This window comes from Sander lucioperca, chromosome 14, assembly GCF_008315115.2.
Source record: "Sander lucioperca isolate FBNREF2018 chromosome 14, SLUC_FBN_1.2, whole genome shotgun sequence".
Taxonomy (NCBI): Eukaryota; Metazoa; Chordata; class Actinopteri; order Perciformes; family Percidae; genus Sander; species Sander lucioperca.
In genome coordinates, this window is record NC_050186.1 from 10846979 (window position 1) to 10868401 (window position 21423).

Below are 21423 nucleotides of genomic sequence, written 5' to 3' on the forward strand. Positions count from 1 at the left end.
AAAGACAATCAGCCAATATTTTGCATTTTTGCTTGAAAAATGAGTGAAACAATTACTTGGTTATTAAATTCATGAAAGGTGCTGTAGGTAGGATTGTGAAGATCCAGGACTTAGCCAAAGAATCTGAACATCGACAACTTCTCAGTCCCTCCCCCCTTTCTGCTAAAGCCCAAAATGGTCTCCTAAGCCCCTCCCCCCACAAGGGAGAATGAATGCGTGTGTATGAGCAGTGATTGACACGCAGTTAGACACCTCCCCTGGCCCTGATTGGTGCATCTGAACAGTTAGACACCTCCCCTGGCCATTGATTGGTGCATCTCAACAGTTAGACACCCCCTCCTGGCCCTGATTGGTGCATCTGAACAGTTAGACACCTCCCCTGGCCATTGATTGGTGCATCTCAACAGTTAGACACCCCCTCCTGGCCCTGATTGGTGCATCTGAACAGTTAGACACCTCCCCTGGCCATTGATTGGTGCATCTGAACAGTTAGACACCTCCCCTGGCCATTGATTGGTGCATCTGAACAGTTAGACACCTCCCCTGGCCCTGATTGGTGCATCTGAACAGTTAGACACCTCCCCTGGCCCTGAATGGTGCATCTGAACAGGGAGCTGTGGATTTTTGCAAATCCCACTACAGGCTGTAGGTGGAGCCAGAGGAGCTGGATTATTTTTTAAATGACCTGCTTCATGTAGTTCTACTGGAACATAGGGTCAGTTTCAGAAAATATGACAGAAAGTTATTTCTATAAGTCTTACCTACTGCACCTTTAAATGCCCCTCTGTTTCGCCTGCCTCTCTTAGTTATGCTATTATAACTCCATACTGCTGCTGAGGAACTTCCTTCCTTCCAAGGACACAATGAACTGCTCCCTCTTCTCTCTTTTCACTTGTCTCCTTTTGTGTGCATCTTAGTCCCAGAAATGCTTGTTACTAACCTAGCTCTGGGGAGTTTTCTCCCCGGAGTCCCTATGTTTCTTCTTCACCCAGAATATCGCCTTGGAATAGGGTGGCACCTACACCGGGGTCTTGGGTGCAGCTGTCGCTATGGACCTACTACACCCTGCTACGCTCTGCGATTCCACGCAGTGCCCGACTGCGTCCTGCTGCTTCCAACCGCGTCCACCCAGGCTGCTGTGCCACGCTACACCCCATAACGCCCTGCTGTGTCCTACTATGACATGAACTACTACGACTACCATTGTGGTCACTGTTCCACCGTCTTTATTATGACTATTATTGCCACCATTCATCACACCCCCAACCGGTGCCGTCAGACACCGCCTACCAAGAGTCTGGGTCTGTCCGAGGTTTCTTCCTAACAAAAAAGGGAGTTTTTCCTCGCCACTGTCGCAATAGCTCCTGCTAATGCTTGATCTTGAGGCAACCACTGCAATAGTTGGGGCTTCGTAAACTACAGAGTTTGGTCTAGACCTACTCTATCTGTAAAGTGTCTCGAGATAACTCTTGTTATGATTTGATACTATAAATAAAATTGAACTGAAAATTTAATTGAATTAAATTAATGAATATGCAAATCTTTTCAGCTCTACTTTTTTACATTTTCCCCGTGACCAGTAACCCAATACCAACGTTGTCAGTCAAGAAGCACATAACTACAGACAAGAGAAGATTACACTTGATAGACGCCAGCGAGGAAAGCTAGAAAATAAAGTCAATAAAAACTCTCAGGAGAGCTGGAAACGTCACGTGAGAGTAACATACATCTTCTTCACGTCAACAGAGAGACACCATGCTCCAACCTCGAGGGCCCATTAACATTAATACAGACCGTGCCGATCAATACTGTTAATGAAAGGAAGAGGAAGCTTCCAACTCCAGCAGAGGCAACCTCTTTCTGAAACCTAATGACAGGATGCGTTGACCAATAAAGGTTGTGAAATGACAGTTATAAAACGTCTTGCATCCATTTCCTGTTTTGTCTTTTGTCTCCATTTGATATTAGAGGACAGTTTCTGATTCTTCATTATATTCCTACTGAAGTTTTCATATACATCTCATTATTTAGTTACTTTTTTTAGGGTATCCTTTTCTTATATATTGATGTTGCTTTTTAGGGCTGCTGCTATCGATTATTTTAGTAATAGAGTATTCTACCGATTATTCCATCGATTAATCGAGTAATCGGTTAAGAAATACTTAGTAAGAAATACTTAGTAAACAGCAATAGTAAATATTTATTATTGCTGTGTACTGAAAAAAAAGGAAACTTGTCTTTTGTATATATACAAAAGACAGGCTGCTCTGGTGTTTCCTCCTCTCATTCCCCCTGCTCTGGTGTTCCCCCCTCTCATTCCCCCTGCTCTGGTGTTCCCCCCTCTCATTCCCCCTGCTCTGGTGTTCCCCCCTCTCATTCCCCCTGCTCTGGTGTTCCCCCCTCTCATTCCCCCTGCTCTGGTGTTCCCCCCTCTCATTCCCCCTGCTCTGGTGTTCCCCCCTCTCATTCCCCCTGCTCTGGTGTTCCCCCCTCTCATTCCCCCTGCTCTGGTGTTTCCGATCCCCTAAACCGGAGACATTTGGAAACACTTCTGACCCGTTTTGGTTTGGAATCTGCGGGGTTGTGTTGCAGTCTCAACGGTCTGAGACTAAGATACTGACGTTACCATGGCAACTACCAGCAACGCGCGGAGTATACATGCTGCCTCCTGTTTATACCCAGTTTACGAGAACGTTGATGAGATGACATGTTAGTTTTAACAGAGATTAAAGAGTAAAAACACTTGTGTGCACGGAGATAGCTTTTAGCTCAAACTCAGCTTAAAAACCAAAACGTAGCAATGTAAATGTAGCCTAAAATTCACCTCAAAGTCAAGACTGTTTGGTATGACACACTTTAATTCTGCCTATTCTTTTTCTGAAACTATGTTTATACATACAGAGGTGAAAGAAATACTTGGATCTTTACTGAAGTAAAAGTGGTAATACCACAGTGTAGAAATACTCAAGTAAATGTCATGCATTCAAAATGTTACTTAAAGTAAAGTAAGTATTAGCAAATATACCTAAAATGCCAAAAGTAAAAGTACACATCAACTATTTTGATAATAAATTAATCTGTTTGAGTCATTTTCTATGAAAAAAAGTCTCTGATTCCTTAAATGTGACTAGGTGACATTAAACTGAATATTAAGGCTGTCATCAAATATTCTAAAATCAAATATATTGAACATTCAAACAGTAAAAAGAAACAGACATTCAAATATGGAAATGTATATTAAAATATTATGAGAGTAAAAAAGTCAGATTGAGCTGGTCGGGAAGATGCAAGAGAGTTCACAGCGAGCGAGTGGGGCGCGTTGATGACGTTCAATCACACGGCTGTTGGTACCGGAAGTAAACAAACAACGAGGGCGAAGAACCAAGGGGGTTAGCCGCTCTCCACAACGCGTAGCTCCTGTGGCGCCATTTTGATGCTAACAAGCACTCAGTGCCATTCAGTTTGACGTCACTTTGACAGAGAATAACTTTACATCTGAAGAGTTTAAAGACTCTATTTGTCCGTTGTTTATTTCTAAAGAAACACGACAATGTATAAAAGGCTCCATTACCTTGTAGCTCACGTTATGGCTCCGTAGCAGACGTTTTTATAAAAATAGGCTAACGATTGGGTCATAACCACGAGACTTACTGTCTCATAGTAGAGGAATTACCGTATAGTACAGGAGAAGCTCTCAGGCAGTTTGGACTTCCATTAGCTGTTTAAGTTTAATTACTAATGTTAACTATCATTTTAGTGATCAATAATTAGCCTGTGTCTATGTTATCTCCTTACATATACCTACGCTCTCCGTCTCTGCTAGATTGGGAATGATTGAGATTTCTCTTGGCACAGCTACCAGAAGACTTCCAACTTTCAGACAGGTTGCTCACGTCACATCTACGTCTTCAAGCTCAGTTGGAGGCTGCTCAGTAACGCTCAGCCATCACCGGAAAAGAGACTTCTAATATCCTTCACTGGTCTCCGTTGAAATCTATGGGATCACTTGGTCCATTTCTTTAACTGTATGTGAATAACGAGACGCTAACGTAAATCTTTAACCGCAGAGACAGCGAGAGATTCAAGGAACAGCAAGAGAGAGACTCGGTTGTTTATGACCAAATTACGAACGGCTCCGTGTACGCCGGTGTAATTCGCTGAGTCACGTCTTGTCTCCTGCACAGTCCAAAGAGAGAGAGAGAGGGGGACAGCACTAACGTTACACAAGTAGTTATGTCTCCTGTTGTATTGGTTTGCCCTCTTGTCTGTCTGTCTGTCTGTGTGTGTGTGTGTGTCTGTCTCTCTCTCTGCCTGTCTGTCTGTCTGTCTGTCTGTGTGTGTGTCTGTCTGTCTGTCTCTCTCTCTGCCTGTCTGTCTGTATCTCTCTCTGCCTGTCTGTCTGTCTGTGTGTGTGTGTGTGTGTGTGTGTGTGTGTGTGTGTGTGTGTGTGTGCCTGTGTGTCTGTATGTCTGTGTGTCTGTCTGTCTCTCTCTGCCTGTCTGTGTGTCTGTCTGTCTCTCTCTCTCTCTGTCTGTGCGTCTGTCTCTCTCTCTGTCTGTCTGTCCGTCCATATGGACATAATGTGCAATGTCATTTCTGGCCAATTTTAACAGCCCTACTGAATATCTTTGAGTTGTGTGGACAAAACAAGCCATTTCAGGATGTCATCTTGAGCTTTGGGAAGCACATTTTTCACCCTTTTCTGACATTTTATAGACCAAACAACTAATCCAACAATGAAAATAATCCTTAGTAGCAGGCAGCCCTAGACACAAACACAGAGCTTCTGTGCATCTTCAGACCACAGCGTACATTATCTGGACAGGGATCAAACACAGCGTGATGATGCTCACCGACAGCCGCCGTCGACATGCGGAGGCGAGGGAAAAGGAGTCATCCCAAGAGGCACAGGGGAGTAACCCTCGAATCACTAGACGGGACTCTGCCACCGGGGCCTCGCTTTTAAAGAGATCCAGTGTCGGTGTGAGGAGAGCACAGCGGGGATTCTTTAAAAATAGAGCAACTATGTGGGAGAGAAACTGAGGATACATCCGAGGTAATTCTACTTTGGCAGAAAGAAAAAACTAACTTATCCAGAGAAAAGGGCCTGTGGTGCAGTCGGTGTTAACAGCTGAATGAAGGAAGGAGCAAGAGGTGAGTGGGAGGGAGGAAGAGGAGGAACTGTGCCGGTTGGTTCGACTTTAATCCTTCTGCGGTGCAGTAAGCCTGACTGACAGGCTGGACTGAAGGGTGACATGAGAGGACACGGCCGGACACAAGTCTACTAAGGTAACACACTCTTTTAAGGTCAGTCCACAGTCCTAAAACTGTGATTCCCAACCTTTTTGGTCCGATGTCCTCAAACAGCCCTGTCATATAAACTCTACACTATGTTTTCCCTACATTATAAGGTTTAGGTCAATCAAATAATCAAATTGTGTGGGAATTTCTCCCATCTAGCGTTGAGATCATATATAGCAATCAAATCTCTCACACCACGCAGTTCAAAGTACGTATTACAGCTACGGTAGCCTTCACGCTTCAAAAAGCCGGTCTCTTGCTCTTTTCAATATCCTTTTTCTTTTTCTGGGCGAAGACCAGGAAGACTCCTGTTCCTGAAATTTGGATTTTGAATACGCGTGGTCCTCCATGTTTCCTTCTTCAAACTTGCCGGGGCCGGGAAGCTACGATAGCCATTAGCAGCATTAGCAGCAGCTGTGAGTTTATCATGTGACAGAGAAAACGAGAAAGACAGAGCAGTATGTCCTGTATGTCCCTTACCGGCTAACGTATTTCAAGATGGAGCATGAATGTGGAGCGTCTACCCCAGTTCATGCAAACGCAAATGTAAAATTTCAAGCCAATAGAAATACTTGGAATTGATGGTGGTGGTAAATATTCATGAAAAAGGACAAGTTTGTGAACGGGCAACACAGATTTTGATAATGAACAACTAAACACGCTACACACTGGACCTTTAAACATGGTCTCAGTGCACTTTACAATTAAAGGAACACAGAAATAACAGACAGCAACAACATACAGTAATAATAAACAATACAAAACCAGCAACATACGACAATAAGTGAAAAAGGTTTAGGTGCAGCACCTCAGCCCTAAGAATGAATCCAACTAAAAGACTTTTCTCAGATCTAATGACTGTAGTTGGACTACTGGAATAACGCTACAAAATGATATGAAAAAGGGACCCAAAACTACCACAAAGAGACACAAATCGACTACAAAGAGACGCCAAATGACCACAGAGACCCAGAACAACCCCGAAAGAAAACAGAAATGAATGGACCCCTAAACCCTCGGCCAAATACTGTACATGTGCCTAAGTCGTCCACAACGCTAGGGAAAACCCAGACTATTCATTAGGGCTGGGTTAAAATAATCAATTCTCCAATTAAAATCGAGCAACTATATTGCCTATAATCGCTGTTTATTTAAGTGATCTGATATTGATTCATAAAATCCAGAAATCTATCTTTTAATATGTGTTAACTATGTTAATATAATAATAAACATTAACTTGATGCATTATAAAAACTATTTGAGGGTTGCTTCTGGATTGTACAATTTACAGCAGAAGTTCTCTGAGAATCTCTTTTATAGTCAAGCTAAATTTATATCAGTTAGGTTCGGGAAATCATTGGTGATAACCAGCACTACTATTCATTATATAGAAGTGGATATTTTTTTAAGTTTTTCATACAATTGAACTGTCATTAAGGCCCTATCTTGCACCCAGCGCAGCGCGGCGCAAAGGCCAACGCAAGTGTCTTTGCTAGTTTAAGACTGACCCAGTTGTCAATTTCCCGTCCAGCGCCCACGTCGTTTAAATAGCAAATGCACCTGCGCCAATCTGTGGCCCATGGGCGTGCTGGTCTTACAGGGAGGTGCGTTCAGGTGCATTCTGGGCGTGCTGGTCTTACAGGCAGGTGCGTTCAGGTGCATTCTGGGCGTGCTGGTCTTAGAGGGAGGTGCGTTCAGGTGCTTTCTGGGCGTGCTGGTCTTACAGGCAGGTGCGTTCAGGTGCATTCTGGGCGTGCTGGTCTTACAGGGAGGTGTGTTCAGGTGCATTCTGGGCGTGCTGGTCTTACAGGGAGGTGTGTTCAGGTGCATTCTGGGCGTGCTGGTCTTACAGGGAGGTGCGTTCAGGTGCATTCTGGGCGTGCTGGTCTTACAGGGAGGTGCGTTCAGGTGCATTCTGGGCGTGCTGGTCTTACAGGGAGGTGTGTTCAGGTGCATTCTGGGCGTGCTGGTCTTACAGGCAGGTGCGTTCAGGTGCATTCTGGGCGTGCTGGTCTTACAGGGAGGTGTGTTCAGGTGCATTCTGGGCGTGCTGGTCTTAAAGGGAGGTGTGTTCAGGTGCATTCTGGGCGTGCTGGTCTTACAGGCAGGTGCGTTCAGGTGCATTCTGGGGGTGCTGGTCTTACAGGGAGGTGCGTTCAGGTGCATTCTGGGCGTGCTGGTCTTACAGGGAGGTGCGTTCAGGTGCATTCTGGGCGTGCTGGTCTTACAGGCAGGTGCGTTCAGGTGCATTCTGGGCGTGCTGGTCTTACAGGGAGGTGTGTTCAGGTGCATTCTGGGCTTGCTGGTCTTAAAGGGAGGTGTGTTCAGGTGCATTCTGGGCGTGCTGGTCTTACAGGCAGGTGCGTTCAGGTGCATTCTGGGCGTGCTGGTCTTACAGGGAGGTGCGTTCAGGTGCATTCTGGGCGTGCTGGTCTTACAGGGAGGTGTGTTCAGGTGCATTCTGGGCGTGCTGGTCTTACAGGGAGGTGTGTTCAGGTGCATTCTGGGCGTGCTGGTCTTACAGGGAGGTGTGTTCAGGTGCATTCTGGGCGTGCTGGTCTTACAGGCAGGTGCGTTCAGGTGCATTCTGGTCTTACAGGGAGGTGTGTTCAGGTGCATTCTGGGCGTGCTGGTCTTAAAGGGAGGTGTGTTCAGGTGCATTCTGGGGGTGCTGGTCTTACAGGGAGGTGCGTTCAGGTGCATTCTGGGCGTGCTGGTCTTACAGGGAGGTGCGTTCAGGTGCATTCTGGGCGTGCTGGTCTTACAGGCAGGTGCGTTCAGGTGCATTCTGGGCGTGCTGGTCTTACAGGGAGGTGTGTTCAGGTGCATTCTGGGCTTGCTGGTCTTAAAGGGAGGTGTGTTCAGGTGCATTCTGGGCGTGCTGGTCTTACAGGGAGGTGCGTTCAGGTGCATTCTGGGCGTGCTGGTCTTACAGGGAGGTGTGTTCAGGTGCATTCTGGGCGTGCTGGTCCTACAGGGAGGTGTGTTCAGGTGCATTCTGGGCGTATTGCTATCTTGAGGCAGCGGAAAGTGATCGCGCCATTGACCAACAAAAACCTGGTCTAAAGTCAATAACGCAGCATTTCATTGTTATTTTAACAGAGCATTAGTAAAATGCTCCTAGGCTCGTGCACAGAGCGTGCACACTATGCTTGTTACACACACAGGGACGCACAGCAGCACACACACATATGCAGAAGATTACAAATAAAAATATTACAGTGCAAATCCTCCATCATAATAGCAATGCTCCAAGGTCCAAACGCGCCTGGCTTTTAAAGGGAATGGGAGATGATCTCTGATTGGTTGATTGCATGTTAAGCCCAAAACACACCTCTGATTAATGAAGACACTAAGTACAACCCTTTAGAACCATGCACCCGGCACACAGACCCTTTTTTCTGCCGTCAAACTAGCAAAAGTGGATTTGGACACGCCCTAAACGCACCTGCTCCAGGGGCTTCACGCCGTGCGCTTAGATCGTTAAAATAGGGCCCTAACGGTTGGTTTGGTCAGCAACCGTACTACAACTAGCCTACTGGGCCAGTGATTGCCAACCAGGCTTATACCCCCGGGGGGGGGGGGGGGGGGTACTTTTTCGAGTGAAACAGTGCATGCAAGCAATGACTGAACAAATACCCTGAACTAATAATAATACTGCTAAAATCCTTTGACAAGGATGAATACTACATGAGCTGGTAGACACAAAGAAAGTCTCACAGCTATTTACTTTTGCTATTAGCCTTTAAAGCACCCAAGCGTTTATGTTTTCCCCGAGTCAGCTGCTCCACACAGTGGAAACTCAACAAGTGACACATATTCAATAGCCAATCACAGAGCCGTTCCACAGCATCTCTACCAATACAGCTCTTAATCACACCGTGCTCAATAACCTCTGTTCACCGTGAATGACTGAAACCTTTATTGCCCCGAGGGGAATTTGTTTTGCACTCAAGGGAGCCACATTAAACATTAAGTACAGACAATAGTAAATTCCAACAACACTGAAGACGTAAGAGGATACAGACAACAGAACTTGAACAACAACAACAACAACGCAGCAATGGTGGTGACATGCAATCATCAGTCCAATAGCTAAGATGAATCAATAAATAATTACCGTATTTTCCGGACTATAAGTCACACTTTTTTTCATAGTTTGGCTGGTCCTGCGACTTATAGTCAGGTGCGACTTATATATCAAAATATATATACAGTAATTAAACATGTTTTTAAATGTTAATTCATACTGACTGACATGAACCAAGGAGTAGGACTCGCTGGCTGTTAATTTAGCCTATTCAGCCTCCCAGGTATGTTCTTTATGCTATTGTGTAGCTGAATAACTGTTAATGTGTTAAGTTAACATACCGGACACCTATTCAGCCTGCTGTTCTGTGTTACTGTGTAGTTGAATAACTTGCCTTTCCAGATTAAATGTCTGTTCTTGGTCTTGGATTTTGTGAAATCAATTTCTAAATAAATGCGACTTATAGTCCAGTGCGACTTATATATGTTTTTTTCCTCTTCATGACGCATTTCTTGACTGATGCGACTTATACTCCGGAGCGACTTATAGTCCGGAAGATACGGTAAATAAATAATCAATAGTGCACATTATAAAATGTCTATGTGCCTGTGTCTGATCTGAACCTGTGAGATACTGACTTGTGACTCGTATTCGCTGTCTGTTTGACATCATTCGTAAGGACACTGGTGTGCGGACTGCGGAGGGAGTTTTAGTGCATGAGTCACATAGCAGAACTCTTTCTTAAAGGCCAAATCCTGCAGCCTCTGGCTCAAAAGCCTGACATGTGACCCACGCAGGTCAGTACATGTAGAGACACGGAGCTTCTCATGAAGCCTAAGGGAAAAACAACAATGGCTCCAGGCAAAGGCAGTTATTTTATCTCTTTCCTTGTAAGACCAACCCTCCAAAAGAACACGTGAATACACAGAAATACAGTCTTTGTACTGCACACGAGGGATCTACAGGATGCATCTTCATTCGTTTTTGACATCTAGTGTCTGCTACCACACTGACAGTAATGGGGACTTGCAAAAATAAATCTTTATCTCACAATCTCCCGACATGAAGGCCATTTTCTCTGTTCCTTAAAAGATCTTTATCTCAGCGTCTGCCTCCTTGATATACATCTCTCTCCAGTAAATCACTTTCTGGTGACGGACCAAATAATTTACAACAGGCTGAGCTTATCCAAAACACTCTACCACCGCCTCTCCTGAATATAATTAGACATTTGGCAATTGTACTTACCAGGGTTATTATAGTAAACTAAGATGGAAATAAGCAGTGAAAAATACTTTTAATAAACTGAAACTAAAGCATTCAAGAAATACTAAACTGAAGCATATAATCTAACGCGCTGATAGTCCGGTTTCTGGTGAAGGAAATTAATGATGTTTTAAAGTCTGCTGGTTCACTGTCGTGTCTTACTGGGACAGTTGAATAAAACAGAGCCATTGTTAACGTCAGGGTTTCCCCCAGAAAAGTTGTTAGGCCCGGTGGCGAGTGTCTGTCTTTGACGAGGGCCCGACTGGGGCCAGTCATAGACTGATGGCAGCTTAAGGGCCCTGTTTTAACGATCTAAGCGCACGGCGTGAAGCGCCTGGCGCAGGTGTGTTTAGGGCGTGTCCAAATCCACTTTTGTTAGTTTGACGGTGGAAAAAAAGGGTCCGTGCGCCGGGTGCATGATTCTAAACGCCCAGAATGCACCTGAATACACCTCCCTGTAAGACCAGCACGCCCAGAATGCACCTGAACACACCTCCCTGTAAGACCAGCACGCCCAGAATGCACCTGAACACACCTCCCTGTAAGACCAGCACGCCCAGAATGCACCTGAACACACCTCCCTGTAAGACCAGCACGCCCATGGGCGCACAGGTGCGCAGGTGCATTTGCTATTTAAACGACGTGGGCGCTGGACGGGAAATTGACAACTGGGTCAGTCTTAAACTAGCAAAGACACTTGCGTCGGGCTTTTGGCTGCGCCGGGTGTAAGATAGGGCCCAAAAATGTAGAGCCCAATAGTTTCTGTGATAACAGAATAGGCATGGGTCGATATAAGATTCTCACGGTAATATAACCTTCAGCAAAAATATCACGGTTTCACGGTATTGCAGACTTAGGCCTGGTGGGCCACCAGGCTTGCAGTTCACTGGGGGAAACCCTAAATGTTATTAGTAACATTGGAGCTTTTCCTGTTGTGTGTCTGCTGGGAAATCTATATATCCTATCGTCTATATCCTATAGCCTATCGTCGCCTTCCAACAACACTGATAATACTAGTTATATACAAGATTTCATTTAAGAAGTTGGATATTTTAGGTATTAAGCTTTAATGCCTTCTTACAAAGAGTGAAATGAGAAATAAAAAGGTTGATATTAATCTTATGTCTGTCCGGTAAGTGTGGGAGCCGATAGAGCTTAGCTTAGCTTAGTTTAGCATAAAGACTGGAAGCAGGAGCGAACAGATATCCTGCCTCTGTCTAGGAGGGAACAGCGTTGAGATTAATGATAACCTGTAACTTTCTGTATGGATCATAATATAGTATTACAGGTATTTTATCGGCTGAACCGTTATCATTTACATTTTGCGCATGATGGCTTCACTTTCCTGTCATTTGTTTTAAATTCAACGAGCAATTTGTTGTATTTGATCACAATACTGACAGCAGCAGAAAGGCAGAACTGAGATTTTAATATCCGTTTATTTTGAAGCCATTGTTTTCACCTTTGTGTTCAAATTTTAGCAGCCACTCAATAGACTAGCATTGGGGGGGGGGTTTTGGCTGGTGAGTGAAGCAAATATACCAGCCACTTGCATAATTTACCAGCATTTGGCTGGTAAATTGTGCTAACTTTAAACCCTGATCACACGGAAACTTGCCTAAAAAAAGTGTCCTAACATTCAATAACCTGTCATCCAATTATCAATGAGACATTTCGTTGCAGACAACTGTTATATAAAAAGGCCAAACCACCATATCTGACTGGTAGGAGCTCACCGGCTGTTCATCGCTGCTCTCCAGCGGTGTTTCTGTTGCTGCGGCAACTGCCGCTTCGCCTCCTTCGCCTCCTTCGTTGCCGCCGCCGCCGCCGCGCGGTGGTTCGGCCAGCCTCTCCAGGCACGCTGACCCGAGAGAAGAGCTCTTGTGGTGGGACTGCACCAGTTGAGCCACCGTGGGCTTCTTTGGGCTGGCGGACTTGTGCAACGGCAGCTTCTCCCTGCCGAGCCCGGGGCCGCTCCCTGGGCCGCTCCCGGCCGCTTTGCCGCAGAGTTGAGCCTCCTTCGTCTCCACATCCACCGGAGAGGAGAAGAGCAGGTCGGGCTGCGAGGAGGAGATCACCCGGTCCAGCGCGACGTTTTCCTTCCATTTTATCTTCTTGAACATCCACATGCCCCTCTCCTTCTTCTCCTCGGGGTCTCTGGAGCCCAGCTTGGGGCTGAGCAGCGGCTTGGCTTTGGCTTGAAACTGTTTCCACATCGTATTTTGTTGGGACGAGGAACCGCTCTCATGCTCGTCCCCTTCGCTTTGCTCCATTCCCGCGTCTGCTCGGAGCCCAAACAAACGGTCACACTGACGGATTTAACGCTTACCGCAATCTGTATTGACCCTACTCGGCTGCATTACACCGAGAAAAACACACAAACACTGGACACATGTCGTGGCTTCCCCGCTGGTAATCGGGGGGGGTCTTCCAGCCCCTTTTTCCTCGAGATATTTAGGTGTGTGTGTGTGTGTGTGTGTGTGTGTGTGTGTGTGTGTGTGTGTGTGTGTGTGTGTGTGTGTGTGTGTGTGTGTGTGTGTGCAGGGCGCGCCCTAACGTTACCTGTTTGGGAACCCACCCCTCCACCATCGCAACGACCATTTGACCGTCAGTTGGTCAGTTAACGGTCAGTTGGCCCGCCATTTTGGTCTGATAGAATTAAAAGATTATACGAACATTTGTACATTCACGATAAAATAATAATTATTATTTTAATAATAATTTGATGGCCCCTTAACACTAGCTCCATCTTTAGATCAGGTGCAATTTTTAACTTGTCAATACTTGAATTTATGTACAAATACCTGTAAAACTAAAAGCATTCCCCTCAGCCTCAGCTGTGCTAATTAGCTAATGTTAGCATGCTAACTAGGCTTGTCTTATCTAACTGCCTCACCTCTTTCGTCGGCTTGAAATCCAAAATGTTTCCATATCAGCAGCGCAGCTTTAAGACTTACTATAATATATCGTCTTGTCACCCCGAAAACACAACTTTCTAGTAAACAAACAAAGTGCGCCGTTTCCCCTCCAACCTCTGAAATGTGCTCAGTCACTCAAACGTGATGAAAACTGCATAATCACTGTCTGTGAGCATGTTAGCACGCTGGCATTAGCATTTAGCTCAGCATACAGTCCCTTGTTGCTAAGCAACAGCCTCAAAGAGCTGCTAGCATAGCTGTGAACTCTTTGTATTTATTAAGGGTGTACTCCAAAAAAACACTAAGACCAAAGGCTTTCTAAAAATAATAATAAAGTAATTTAATCTTATTTTGTTATGCAAAAACTGGGAAAATAAGGCCTACTGTATAAGATGTGAAAATAACGAATCATCATTGGAAGTGATTGTGTAACGTTAGCTTCAAGCTTATGGTGTCTTATGTTAGCTTAAGCTAGAAAATAGTATGCATTTCTGTTAACTGTCAGTATTTTATGACTCTTCTCTACTTGTGCTACTGGGTTTACCATTCTCCTGTGGTCATTGGTATACGTGCAGTTTAGTGTACCAAATATAATATATAATATATAATATTTTCCAAAAACTGAGTGTCCCAATGATGAGGGTGTTATTGAGACAGGCTAGTTTATTAGTGTCCCAAAGCTACCATAAAGCTACCATCTGCGGATTATGACTGAACGCCTCTAAGTCACATTACATTACATGTCTTTTATCCAAAGCGACTTACAATTGCTATATATGTCAGAGGTTGCAGAGGTCTGAAGCAACTAGGGGTTAAGTGTCTTGCTCAGGGACACATTGGTTGATGTATCCCTGTGGGCATCTAACCCAGATCTCCCACACCAAAGGCATGTGTCATATCCACCGCGCCATCAGCAACCCCTCCCACCCCATGTATACCGATGACCACATGTAGAAGTCAGAATCCCTAAAACGAGTTTTGAGGGGTGGAGGTTAGGCAAGTAGTAGGCCTATCATGATTTCTTTAGGCTACACACTGTAAATTGCATAGACTGAATATAGAATGGACCAACAGATCCCGTTGCTCTGGACGGAGACCAGTGAAGGATGTTAGAAGAACTTTTCCGGTGAGCGCTGAGCGTTACTGAGCAGCCTCCAACTGAGCTTGAAGACGTAGATGTGACGTGAGCAACGTGTCTGAAAGTTGGAAGTCTTCTGGTAGCTGTGCCAAGAGAAATCTCAATCATTCCCAATATTGCAGAGACGGAGAGCGTAGGTATATGTAAGGAGATAACATAGACACAGGCTAATTATTGATCACTAAAATGATAGTTAACATTAGTAATTAAACTTAAACAGCTAATGGAAGTCCAAACTGCCTGAGAGCTTCTCCTGTACTATACGGTAATTCCTCTACTATGCGACAGTAAGTCTCGTGGTTATGACACAATTGTTAGCCTATTTTTATAAAAACGTCTGCTACGGAGCCATAACGTGAGGTACAAGGTAATGGAGCCTTTTATACATTGTCGTGTTTCTTTAGAAATAAACAATGGACAAATAGAGTCTTTAAATTCTTCAGATGTAAAGTTATTTGCTGTCAAAGTGACGTCAAAATGAATGGCAGTCAATGGGATGCTAACAGCGGGTGATTGTTTTATAGCATCAAAATGGCACCACAGGAGGCTCGAGCTCTAAAGCGAAGCTTACCCCCTTGGTAAATTGTGGCAAATGTGTGTATTAGTGCTGGCCCGGGAAAACATTTGGCCTCATTTGCCACAATCGTTTCCGAAGAACGGGGTCGTCCTGCCATTTTATCGCTTGTAAATAATGCACATTTGGAACAAAATTACTTAATAAATGACTTTTTGAGCGGCAAACTTCTCACACGCACATTAATTACTATAAAACACCTGTTAAACAGCACAGGTGGTTTAGCAGGTTCATAATTAAGAACATTGTATGGGGGAATTTGAGACACTAAACTGCACGTATACCGTGGTCATCTTTCAGCAAAAGTTGCATAGTTTTTCAAAAGTATTGCCATTGCCAATGTTGTTTATAATGTCTGCTCAATGTATAAAGATAAGCAACTGTTTGCAAACATATTCACCATATAGACTTTTTGAGGTGGCTTTTAACTGTAGTGGATTTGTGTGAGAACTTTAGACAAAAATATTTTCAAATATACAAAATCATGACAATTTTGTCATTAAAAAAAAATAACATTAAACAAAAAGGTGAATATCCAAAACCTTGGTTGAAAGGGAAGAGGAGAGAGAGACTTCTCTGCATAGTCTGTCTGCCTCTCCTCCCTCTCCACCACTTCCACTACCTCCTATAACAACAAAAATGTTCCCCAGTGTGGGATTAATAAAGTCTATCTTATCTTAATAACAATAGTTATGTACTGACTGTCCACTGGCACATGGTTTACGCCATTATTCTCTTATATTGTCCATATTTAATGCTGGTCTCTAGACTTTATCCTTGCACTATTGGACTTATTTGCACTACCACCATGACACCCCCTCTCATAGAGCACCTTACCCACCATGCATACTGCATGTGGATTTTTTATTTAGTATCTTTTCTTTTATTGTTTATATTCATGTGGATCTGTCATTTTATCATCCTGTTTATGATGTATGTGTATGTCATGTGTGATGTCTGTAAGCTACTGGGACCTTGAATTTCCGCTTGGGGATCAATAAAGTATCTATCTATCTATCTAAGTCAACGCACACGTTCACTTACTTTACACTTTACTGACATAAGAAAACAGACACTTTTAGATGAAAACAAAGACTTTATTTAGTTTTTTTAACCCTGTTACTTATCCCAAGCACTCAGTAACACGGTTTTAAAAAGTGCTATATGAACAAAAGTTATTATTACTATTATTATTATAAAGCTAATACATTGTTGGGATCTTAATTGTTTCTCTGCAAGTATGTAGGGCTTGGACAGTGTTAAATACTTAACTAGTATCTGCACCAGGAGGCTTGTGTACATTTGAAATGGTCACTGAAATCACATCTGTAACACGTAATAACTATGGGATAGTGTGTAATACTGATTGTTGTATATTATACACACACAAAAACCCAGAATTAGTGTACTGTAGGATTGCTTTTACATATTTTTTCTTTCCTCCTTTCCTTGTGATTGTACACTGCAGTACATTGTTCCAGAAAATTCATGGTTAAAAGTTTTATATAAGGACAAGATTGTATTTATCATGGCTTTTCTGATAATCATGCTGATATTCCTTAATAAGCACACACACGCACACACACAAACACACACACACACACACACACACACACACACACACACACACACACACAAACACACACATGCACACACTTTAGTTAGAGGTTAGAGTTACTAACTGTCCACATGCCGCAAAAACCAAAGTTGCAAACCATCAGCGGTCTCTCCACACCATAGAAATCAAACTGATAGAGAGGCCATTTCCATTTCCATTAATGTATCAGGATGTCGGCGCGGCAGCTATTTTAACGTGTACCATTGCCATGGCTAGGTCACAACCAATCAAGTCATTTTTTCCACTTCTACCTGGTCACTGAAAGGTCGTTTCTGCCTCAAAATGATTTGATTTCATTCATGAGGCTTACGTATATCTGACAGATCGCAGCCCACCCAGTACTTTTTAGGGGATCAGCCCTATGTTCCCACATTTCTAAGATTTTTCTTAAAATTAAGCCCTATGTTAGGGTTAGGGTTACATTCCATCTGAGGTCCATTATACTGGATAATAGGTTGGGTGTAATTGGCTACCAAATTAAAGAGAAAGGGGGATCAAATCTGATCCAAATTTATGAAAAAGGAAATGTGGGAACATAGGGCGTAATTTTGGAAAATAATCTGAGAAATGTGGGAACATAAGGCTGTGGGAACATAGGAGCGCTCCTCTTTTTAGCTGTTGAAAAAAACGTTTTAAAGGGGCTATACAACCGATAAACTACACGGTTGCGCTTGCCAAAAAGTGATTGCAGCTCCTACCTTGTGTTTAAAAGGTTGTTTCTGCCTCAAAATGACTTGATTTCATTCATGAGGCTTATATCTGACAGATCATAGCCTAAACAGAACTTTTTACCCGTTTTTAGAGGAGCAATACATCCAGTAACACACAGTTTTCCAAGTGAGCTGCGGATACATATTAAAGCAACACTAAAGCACTTTTCCGCTTCGGTCCCCCTACACGTCGGAAGCGAAATTGTCCATTACCGTTACCGTTACCATTATTCTTATGTCTCATTCGAACTACAAATCTGCTACCTGATCTGACAAACTTGCACCAAAATAATGTACCTTAAAATAATGTTTCCAAAATCGTTTCAGTGGTTCATCAACTCGTCACAGGGTGAACGGCACTTTGGCTATAACCGCACTATGCAAGTTTGCCAGATGGGGTAGCTGATCTGTAGTTCGAATGAGACATAATGAGACATTACGACAGCGGTAATGGACAATTCCACTTCCAACCTGTAGGGGGACCGAAGCGGAAAACGTTCTTTAGTGTTGCTTTAACTGGGCAATACAGCTTTAACAGGCTGCGCACGCTACCATGGACAGCAATCAGTTTTTTGGCAGATGATCACCTGACAGGCCAGGGGCGCGGCGTAGTTAGTAAGCCAACGTTAGCCAACTAACAAATCGTCTCCCGAGCTGCGTTGGGCCGCTCCCCTCCCCCCTGCGAGCTGTGACACAGTTTACGGCAGCAAACAGTTCAATGGCCTTTCTATCCATTTAATTTCGATGCTCCACACACACATACAGTAGGTTCCCACCCAATCAGTGCATAAACTATTACATTAATTGAGGGTATGGTGCATTATCTCATTTAGTATGTTCAAGTAGAAATCTACTGTGATCTAAAGGTAACAAAGTGCAATCTACTCTCTATTGCCTACCTAGACTCACTTGGCTAATGACTATTGAATGAAAGAAAAAATGACTAAAGTAAGGTCGAACTACACCTCCCAGCATGCTGCTCATCTACTCTTTCTTTGTGCCCTTTCATTTTTAAATCATGAGAAATATTGACTGTAAATATATCGGAATAATTCTTCCTCTCATCCCCTGGAGAAATGGATTTCGTGAAGATTGAAATGTTTAATTCTCGTTCCGGTTTGTCTCCTGTAACATCAGTAGCACGAGAGGTCACAGGTCGTGGTCATGCATCTGCTGCTGCATCTTCTGAAGCATCTGCTGCATCTTCCTCAGCTGCAGAGGTGATGGAGAAAAAAGACAGGAGGAGGATGAAGAGACAGCTTACATAACAAAACATTTGGGTCATCATTTCACATCACACACATGCTTATGTAATTCCTGCTGCAATGCATTATTCAATATTGTCAGATTTTCTTTTCCACTCACTTCGTCATCTTTCCTTTTGATGAGTTTCTCCGTCTCCACGTCCGATGCGGACATCGGCAGGAGAGGGATGGGGCTCTCCACCCGGTCTGCATTCATCCTGCTTTAAGATAGGAGACAAACGTGGAGGATGATAACAGCAAGTCACCCTTTTTTCATTTGTTCCTGAAACTGCAGGCTTGAAAAATCAACGGGCACGGGCTTGAATTTTTGCAAGTTAGTTAAACAAGTAATCCTCTCCATTTCCTCTTCACAACACGCTCACAAAACATGGATTATTATGTTGCATGACAATTTGCACAGGCTAGTTTGGCTCAACGGACGTACATTTCCAGTAAAAGCCTGCCATGACGCACCAGATGTCAGGCTTTGCCCCCCTCCTTCTGCTCTCAGGGCCAGATGTACTAACGCTTTTGCGCCCACTTCAGGCGTATTTGTTTCGCAACGTGTGCGTAAAAGCATGACGAGGTATGTACAAAGGTTACAGAGGTTTTGTATGTACAAAAAACGGCTGTGAAAGCGCGCCTCTATTTTGCGGTGAAAATTCTCCGCCTCTAAAAAGCAGGTGTAAACCAGGAAGCGGGTTTCCTCGCATATGCCTCCTGGTGCAATGGCAGCAGTAGTCCGAGCAAGACGAAGACATAGGCCAAGGAGACGAGCTGAAAGGATTTTTACCACAAGGATCACACTTTTTCAGTTGAGTGAACACAAAATCATTAAAGGTCCTATGACATAAATTTTAAATAGGCCTTAGTGGTCCCCTAATACTGTATCTGAAGTCTCTTTTATATAGACCTTAGTGGTCCCCTAATACTGTATCTGAAGTCTCTTTATATAGACCTTAGTGGTCCCCTAATACTGTATCTGAAGTCTCTTTTATATAGACCTTAGTGGTCCCCTGATACTGTATCTGAAGTCTCTTTTATATAGACCTTAGTGGTCCCCTAATACTGTATCTGAAGTCTCTTTTATATAGACCTTAGTGGTCCCCTGATACTTAATCTGAAGTCTCTTTTATATAGACCTTAGTGGTCCCCTAATACTGTATCTGAAGTCTCTTTATATAGACCTTAGTGGTCCTCTAATACTGTATCTGAAGTCTCTTTATATAGACCTTAGTGGTCCACTAATACTGTATCTGAAGTCTCTTTTATATAGACCTTAGTGGTCCCCTGATACTTAATCTGAAGTCTCTTTTATATAGACCTTAGTGGTCCCCTAATACTGTATCTGAAGTCTCTTTCCTGAAATTCAGCCTTGGTGCAGAATTACAGCCACTAGAGCCAGTCCCACAATGAGCTTTCCTTAGGATGTACCATTTCTGTGTCTGTAGCTTTAAATGCTATTGAGGAGGAGAGAGAGGGGCAAGGTGGAGGGTGGGGGTGTGGCCTTGACCAACTGCCACTTTGCTCGTTTGCAAGCCATGATGTCTCTCTCTCTCTCTCATGGGTGGGCCAAATTCTCTGGACGGGCAAAGCAGAGAAAGGGGAGGTAACCTTTCCCCTTATGACGTCATAAAGGGAAGATTCCAGATCGGCCTATCTGAGCTTTCATTTTCTCAAAGGCAGAGCAGGATACCCAGGGCTCGGTTTACACCTATCACCATTTCTAGCCACTGGGGGACCATAGGCAGGCTGGGGGAACTCATATTAATGTTAAAAAAAAACTCAAAAGTGAAATTTTCATGCCATGGGACCTTTAAGCGTTACAGATTAAGCAGCCATGCAATATTACCGTTACTGGAAGAAATCAAAGATGACATTGAATCTCAGACTCAGCGTTCACATTCCGTTCCAGTATCATCAGCCGTATCATAGCACCAGTACTTAACCCTTTGCTACAGCGCAATTTACGGTATAGTGGGCGGAGAAAGGTGCCGATTACCCGATGAACAGCAGAAGAAGATGAAGTATCACAGCGTGCGCTTTCTGCGGGTTGACCACAGCGCTGATAACGCTACATTCGCAAATGCACGTACATCTGGCCGTCCGTGTGATGCCGTTCTCAAACTCCCTTAGCTACGAGAAACAACAACAAACTCTGAGCTAGTGACCTGCACGCTGAAAATGTCAAGTTTTGAAGAATATTTGCATCGTGCAACAAGGCAGGTCTGCTTGGTTCTTTGGGGGAATGATTGTAAAGATTTACAGAGAATATGTTTAGATCATTTCCTCTCTAACTGGGACGTTTTGGGAGCGATTGGTGGGATTACTGTGGACGAAGAACACACGGAGATACACTGGTAAGAGCCAATGAGGTTTAACCATGTATCAGCTAATTTAAATAGCTCACGTTACTGTATGGTGTCAACAGTTAACTTCATTTAATATTGGATGTGGCGTTTTCTTATGTGGGGTGCAAATGTTCCACCAAAACAAGTTCCTTCCTGAGACTAAATATTTAGCAGAGCCAGCGTCACTGCGTCCAAAACTTAGCGCCACCCAAGACGATTGGGATTGGTTTAAATTAGTGCTGTTTGAGTACTTGAGCACTCATCACCCGACAC

At 43.9% G+C, this 21423-nt stretch overlaps 2 protein-coding genes and 1 long non-coding RNA gene across 14 annotated transcripts in view; all 3 read right to left on the bottom strand.

The window, feature by feature from the left end:
• Window positions 1–13049, bottom strand: part of mctp1b (multiple C2 domains, transmembrane 1b) — a 63409-nt gene extending 50360 nt beyond the window's left edge. For 5 of the 6 annotated variants that reach the window (XM_031287831.2, XM_031287829.2, XM_035991758.1 and 2 more), the window contains exon 1: window positions 12334–13049. In XM_031287831.2, coding sequence (XP_031143691.1) covers window positions 12334–12870 — 537 coding nt within the window. In that variant the 5' untranslated portion in view covers window positions 12871–13049. The remainder of the gene's footprint in view (window positions 1–12333) is intronic. The other variant, XM_031287830.2, reaches the window with a different exon arrangement.
• On the bottom strand, window positions 126–9413 carry LOC118493114. The gene is made up of 3 exons (XR_004895076.1): window positions 9344–9413; window positions 8349–8358; window positions 126–137 (listed from the first exon to the last, which is right to left on the bottom strand). It is a non-coding gene; the product is annotated as an uncharacterized LOC118493114 (long non-coding RNA).
• Window positions 13050–18563: 5514 nt separating the features above from the next.
• sept5b (septin 5b) overlaps window positions 18564–21423 on the bottom strand; it is a 38055-nt gene continuing 35195 nt past the window's right edge. For 6 of the 7 annotated variants that reach the window (XM_031287917.2, XM_035991785.1, XM_035991783.1 and 3 more), the window contains 2 exons: window positions 18921–19020; window positions 18564–18767 (listed from right to left, as the gene is read on the bottom strand). In XM_031287917.2, the coding sequence (XP_031143777.2) occupies window positions 18705–18767; window positions 18921–19020 (163 nt within the window). In that variant the 3' untranslated portion in view covers window positions 18564–18704. The remainder of the gene's footprint in view (window positions 18768–18920; window positions 19021–21423) is intronic. The other variant, XM_031287919.2, reaches the window with a different exon arrangement.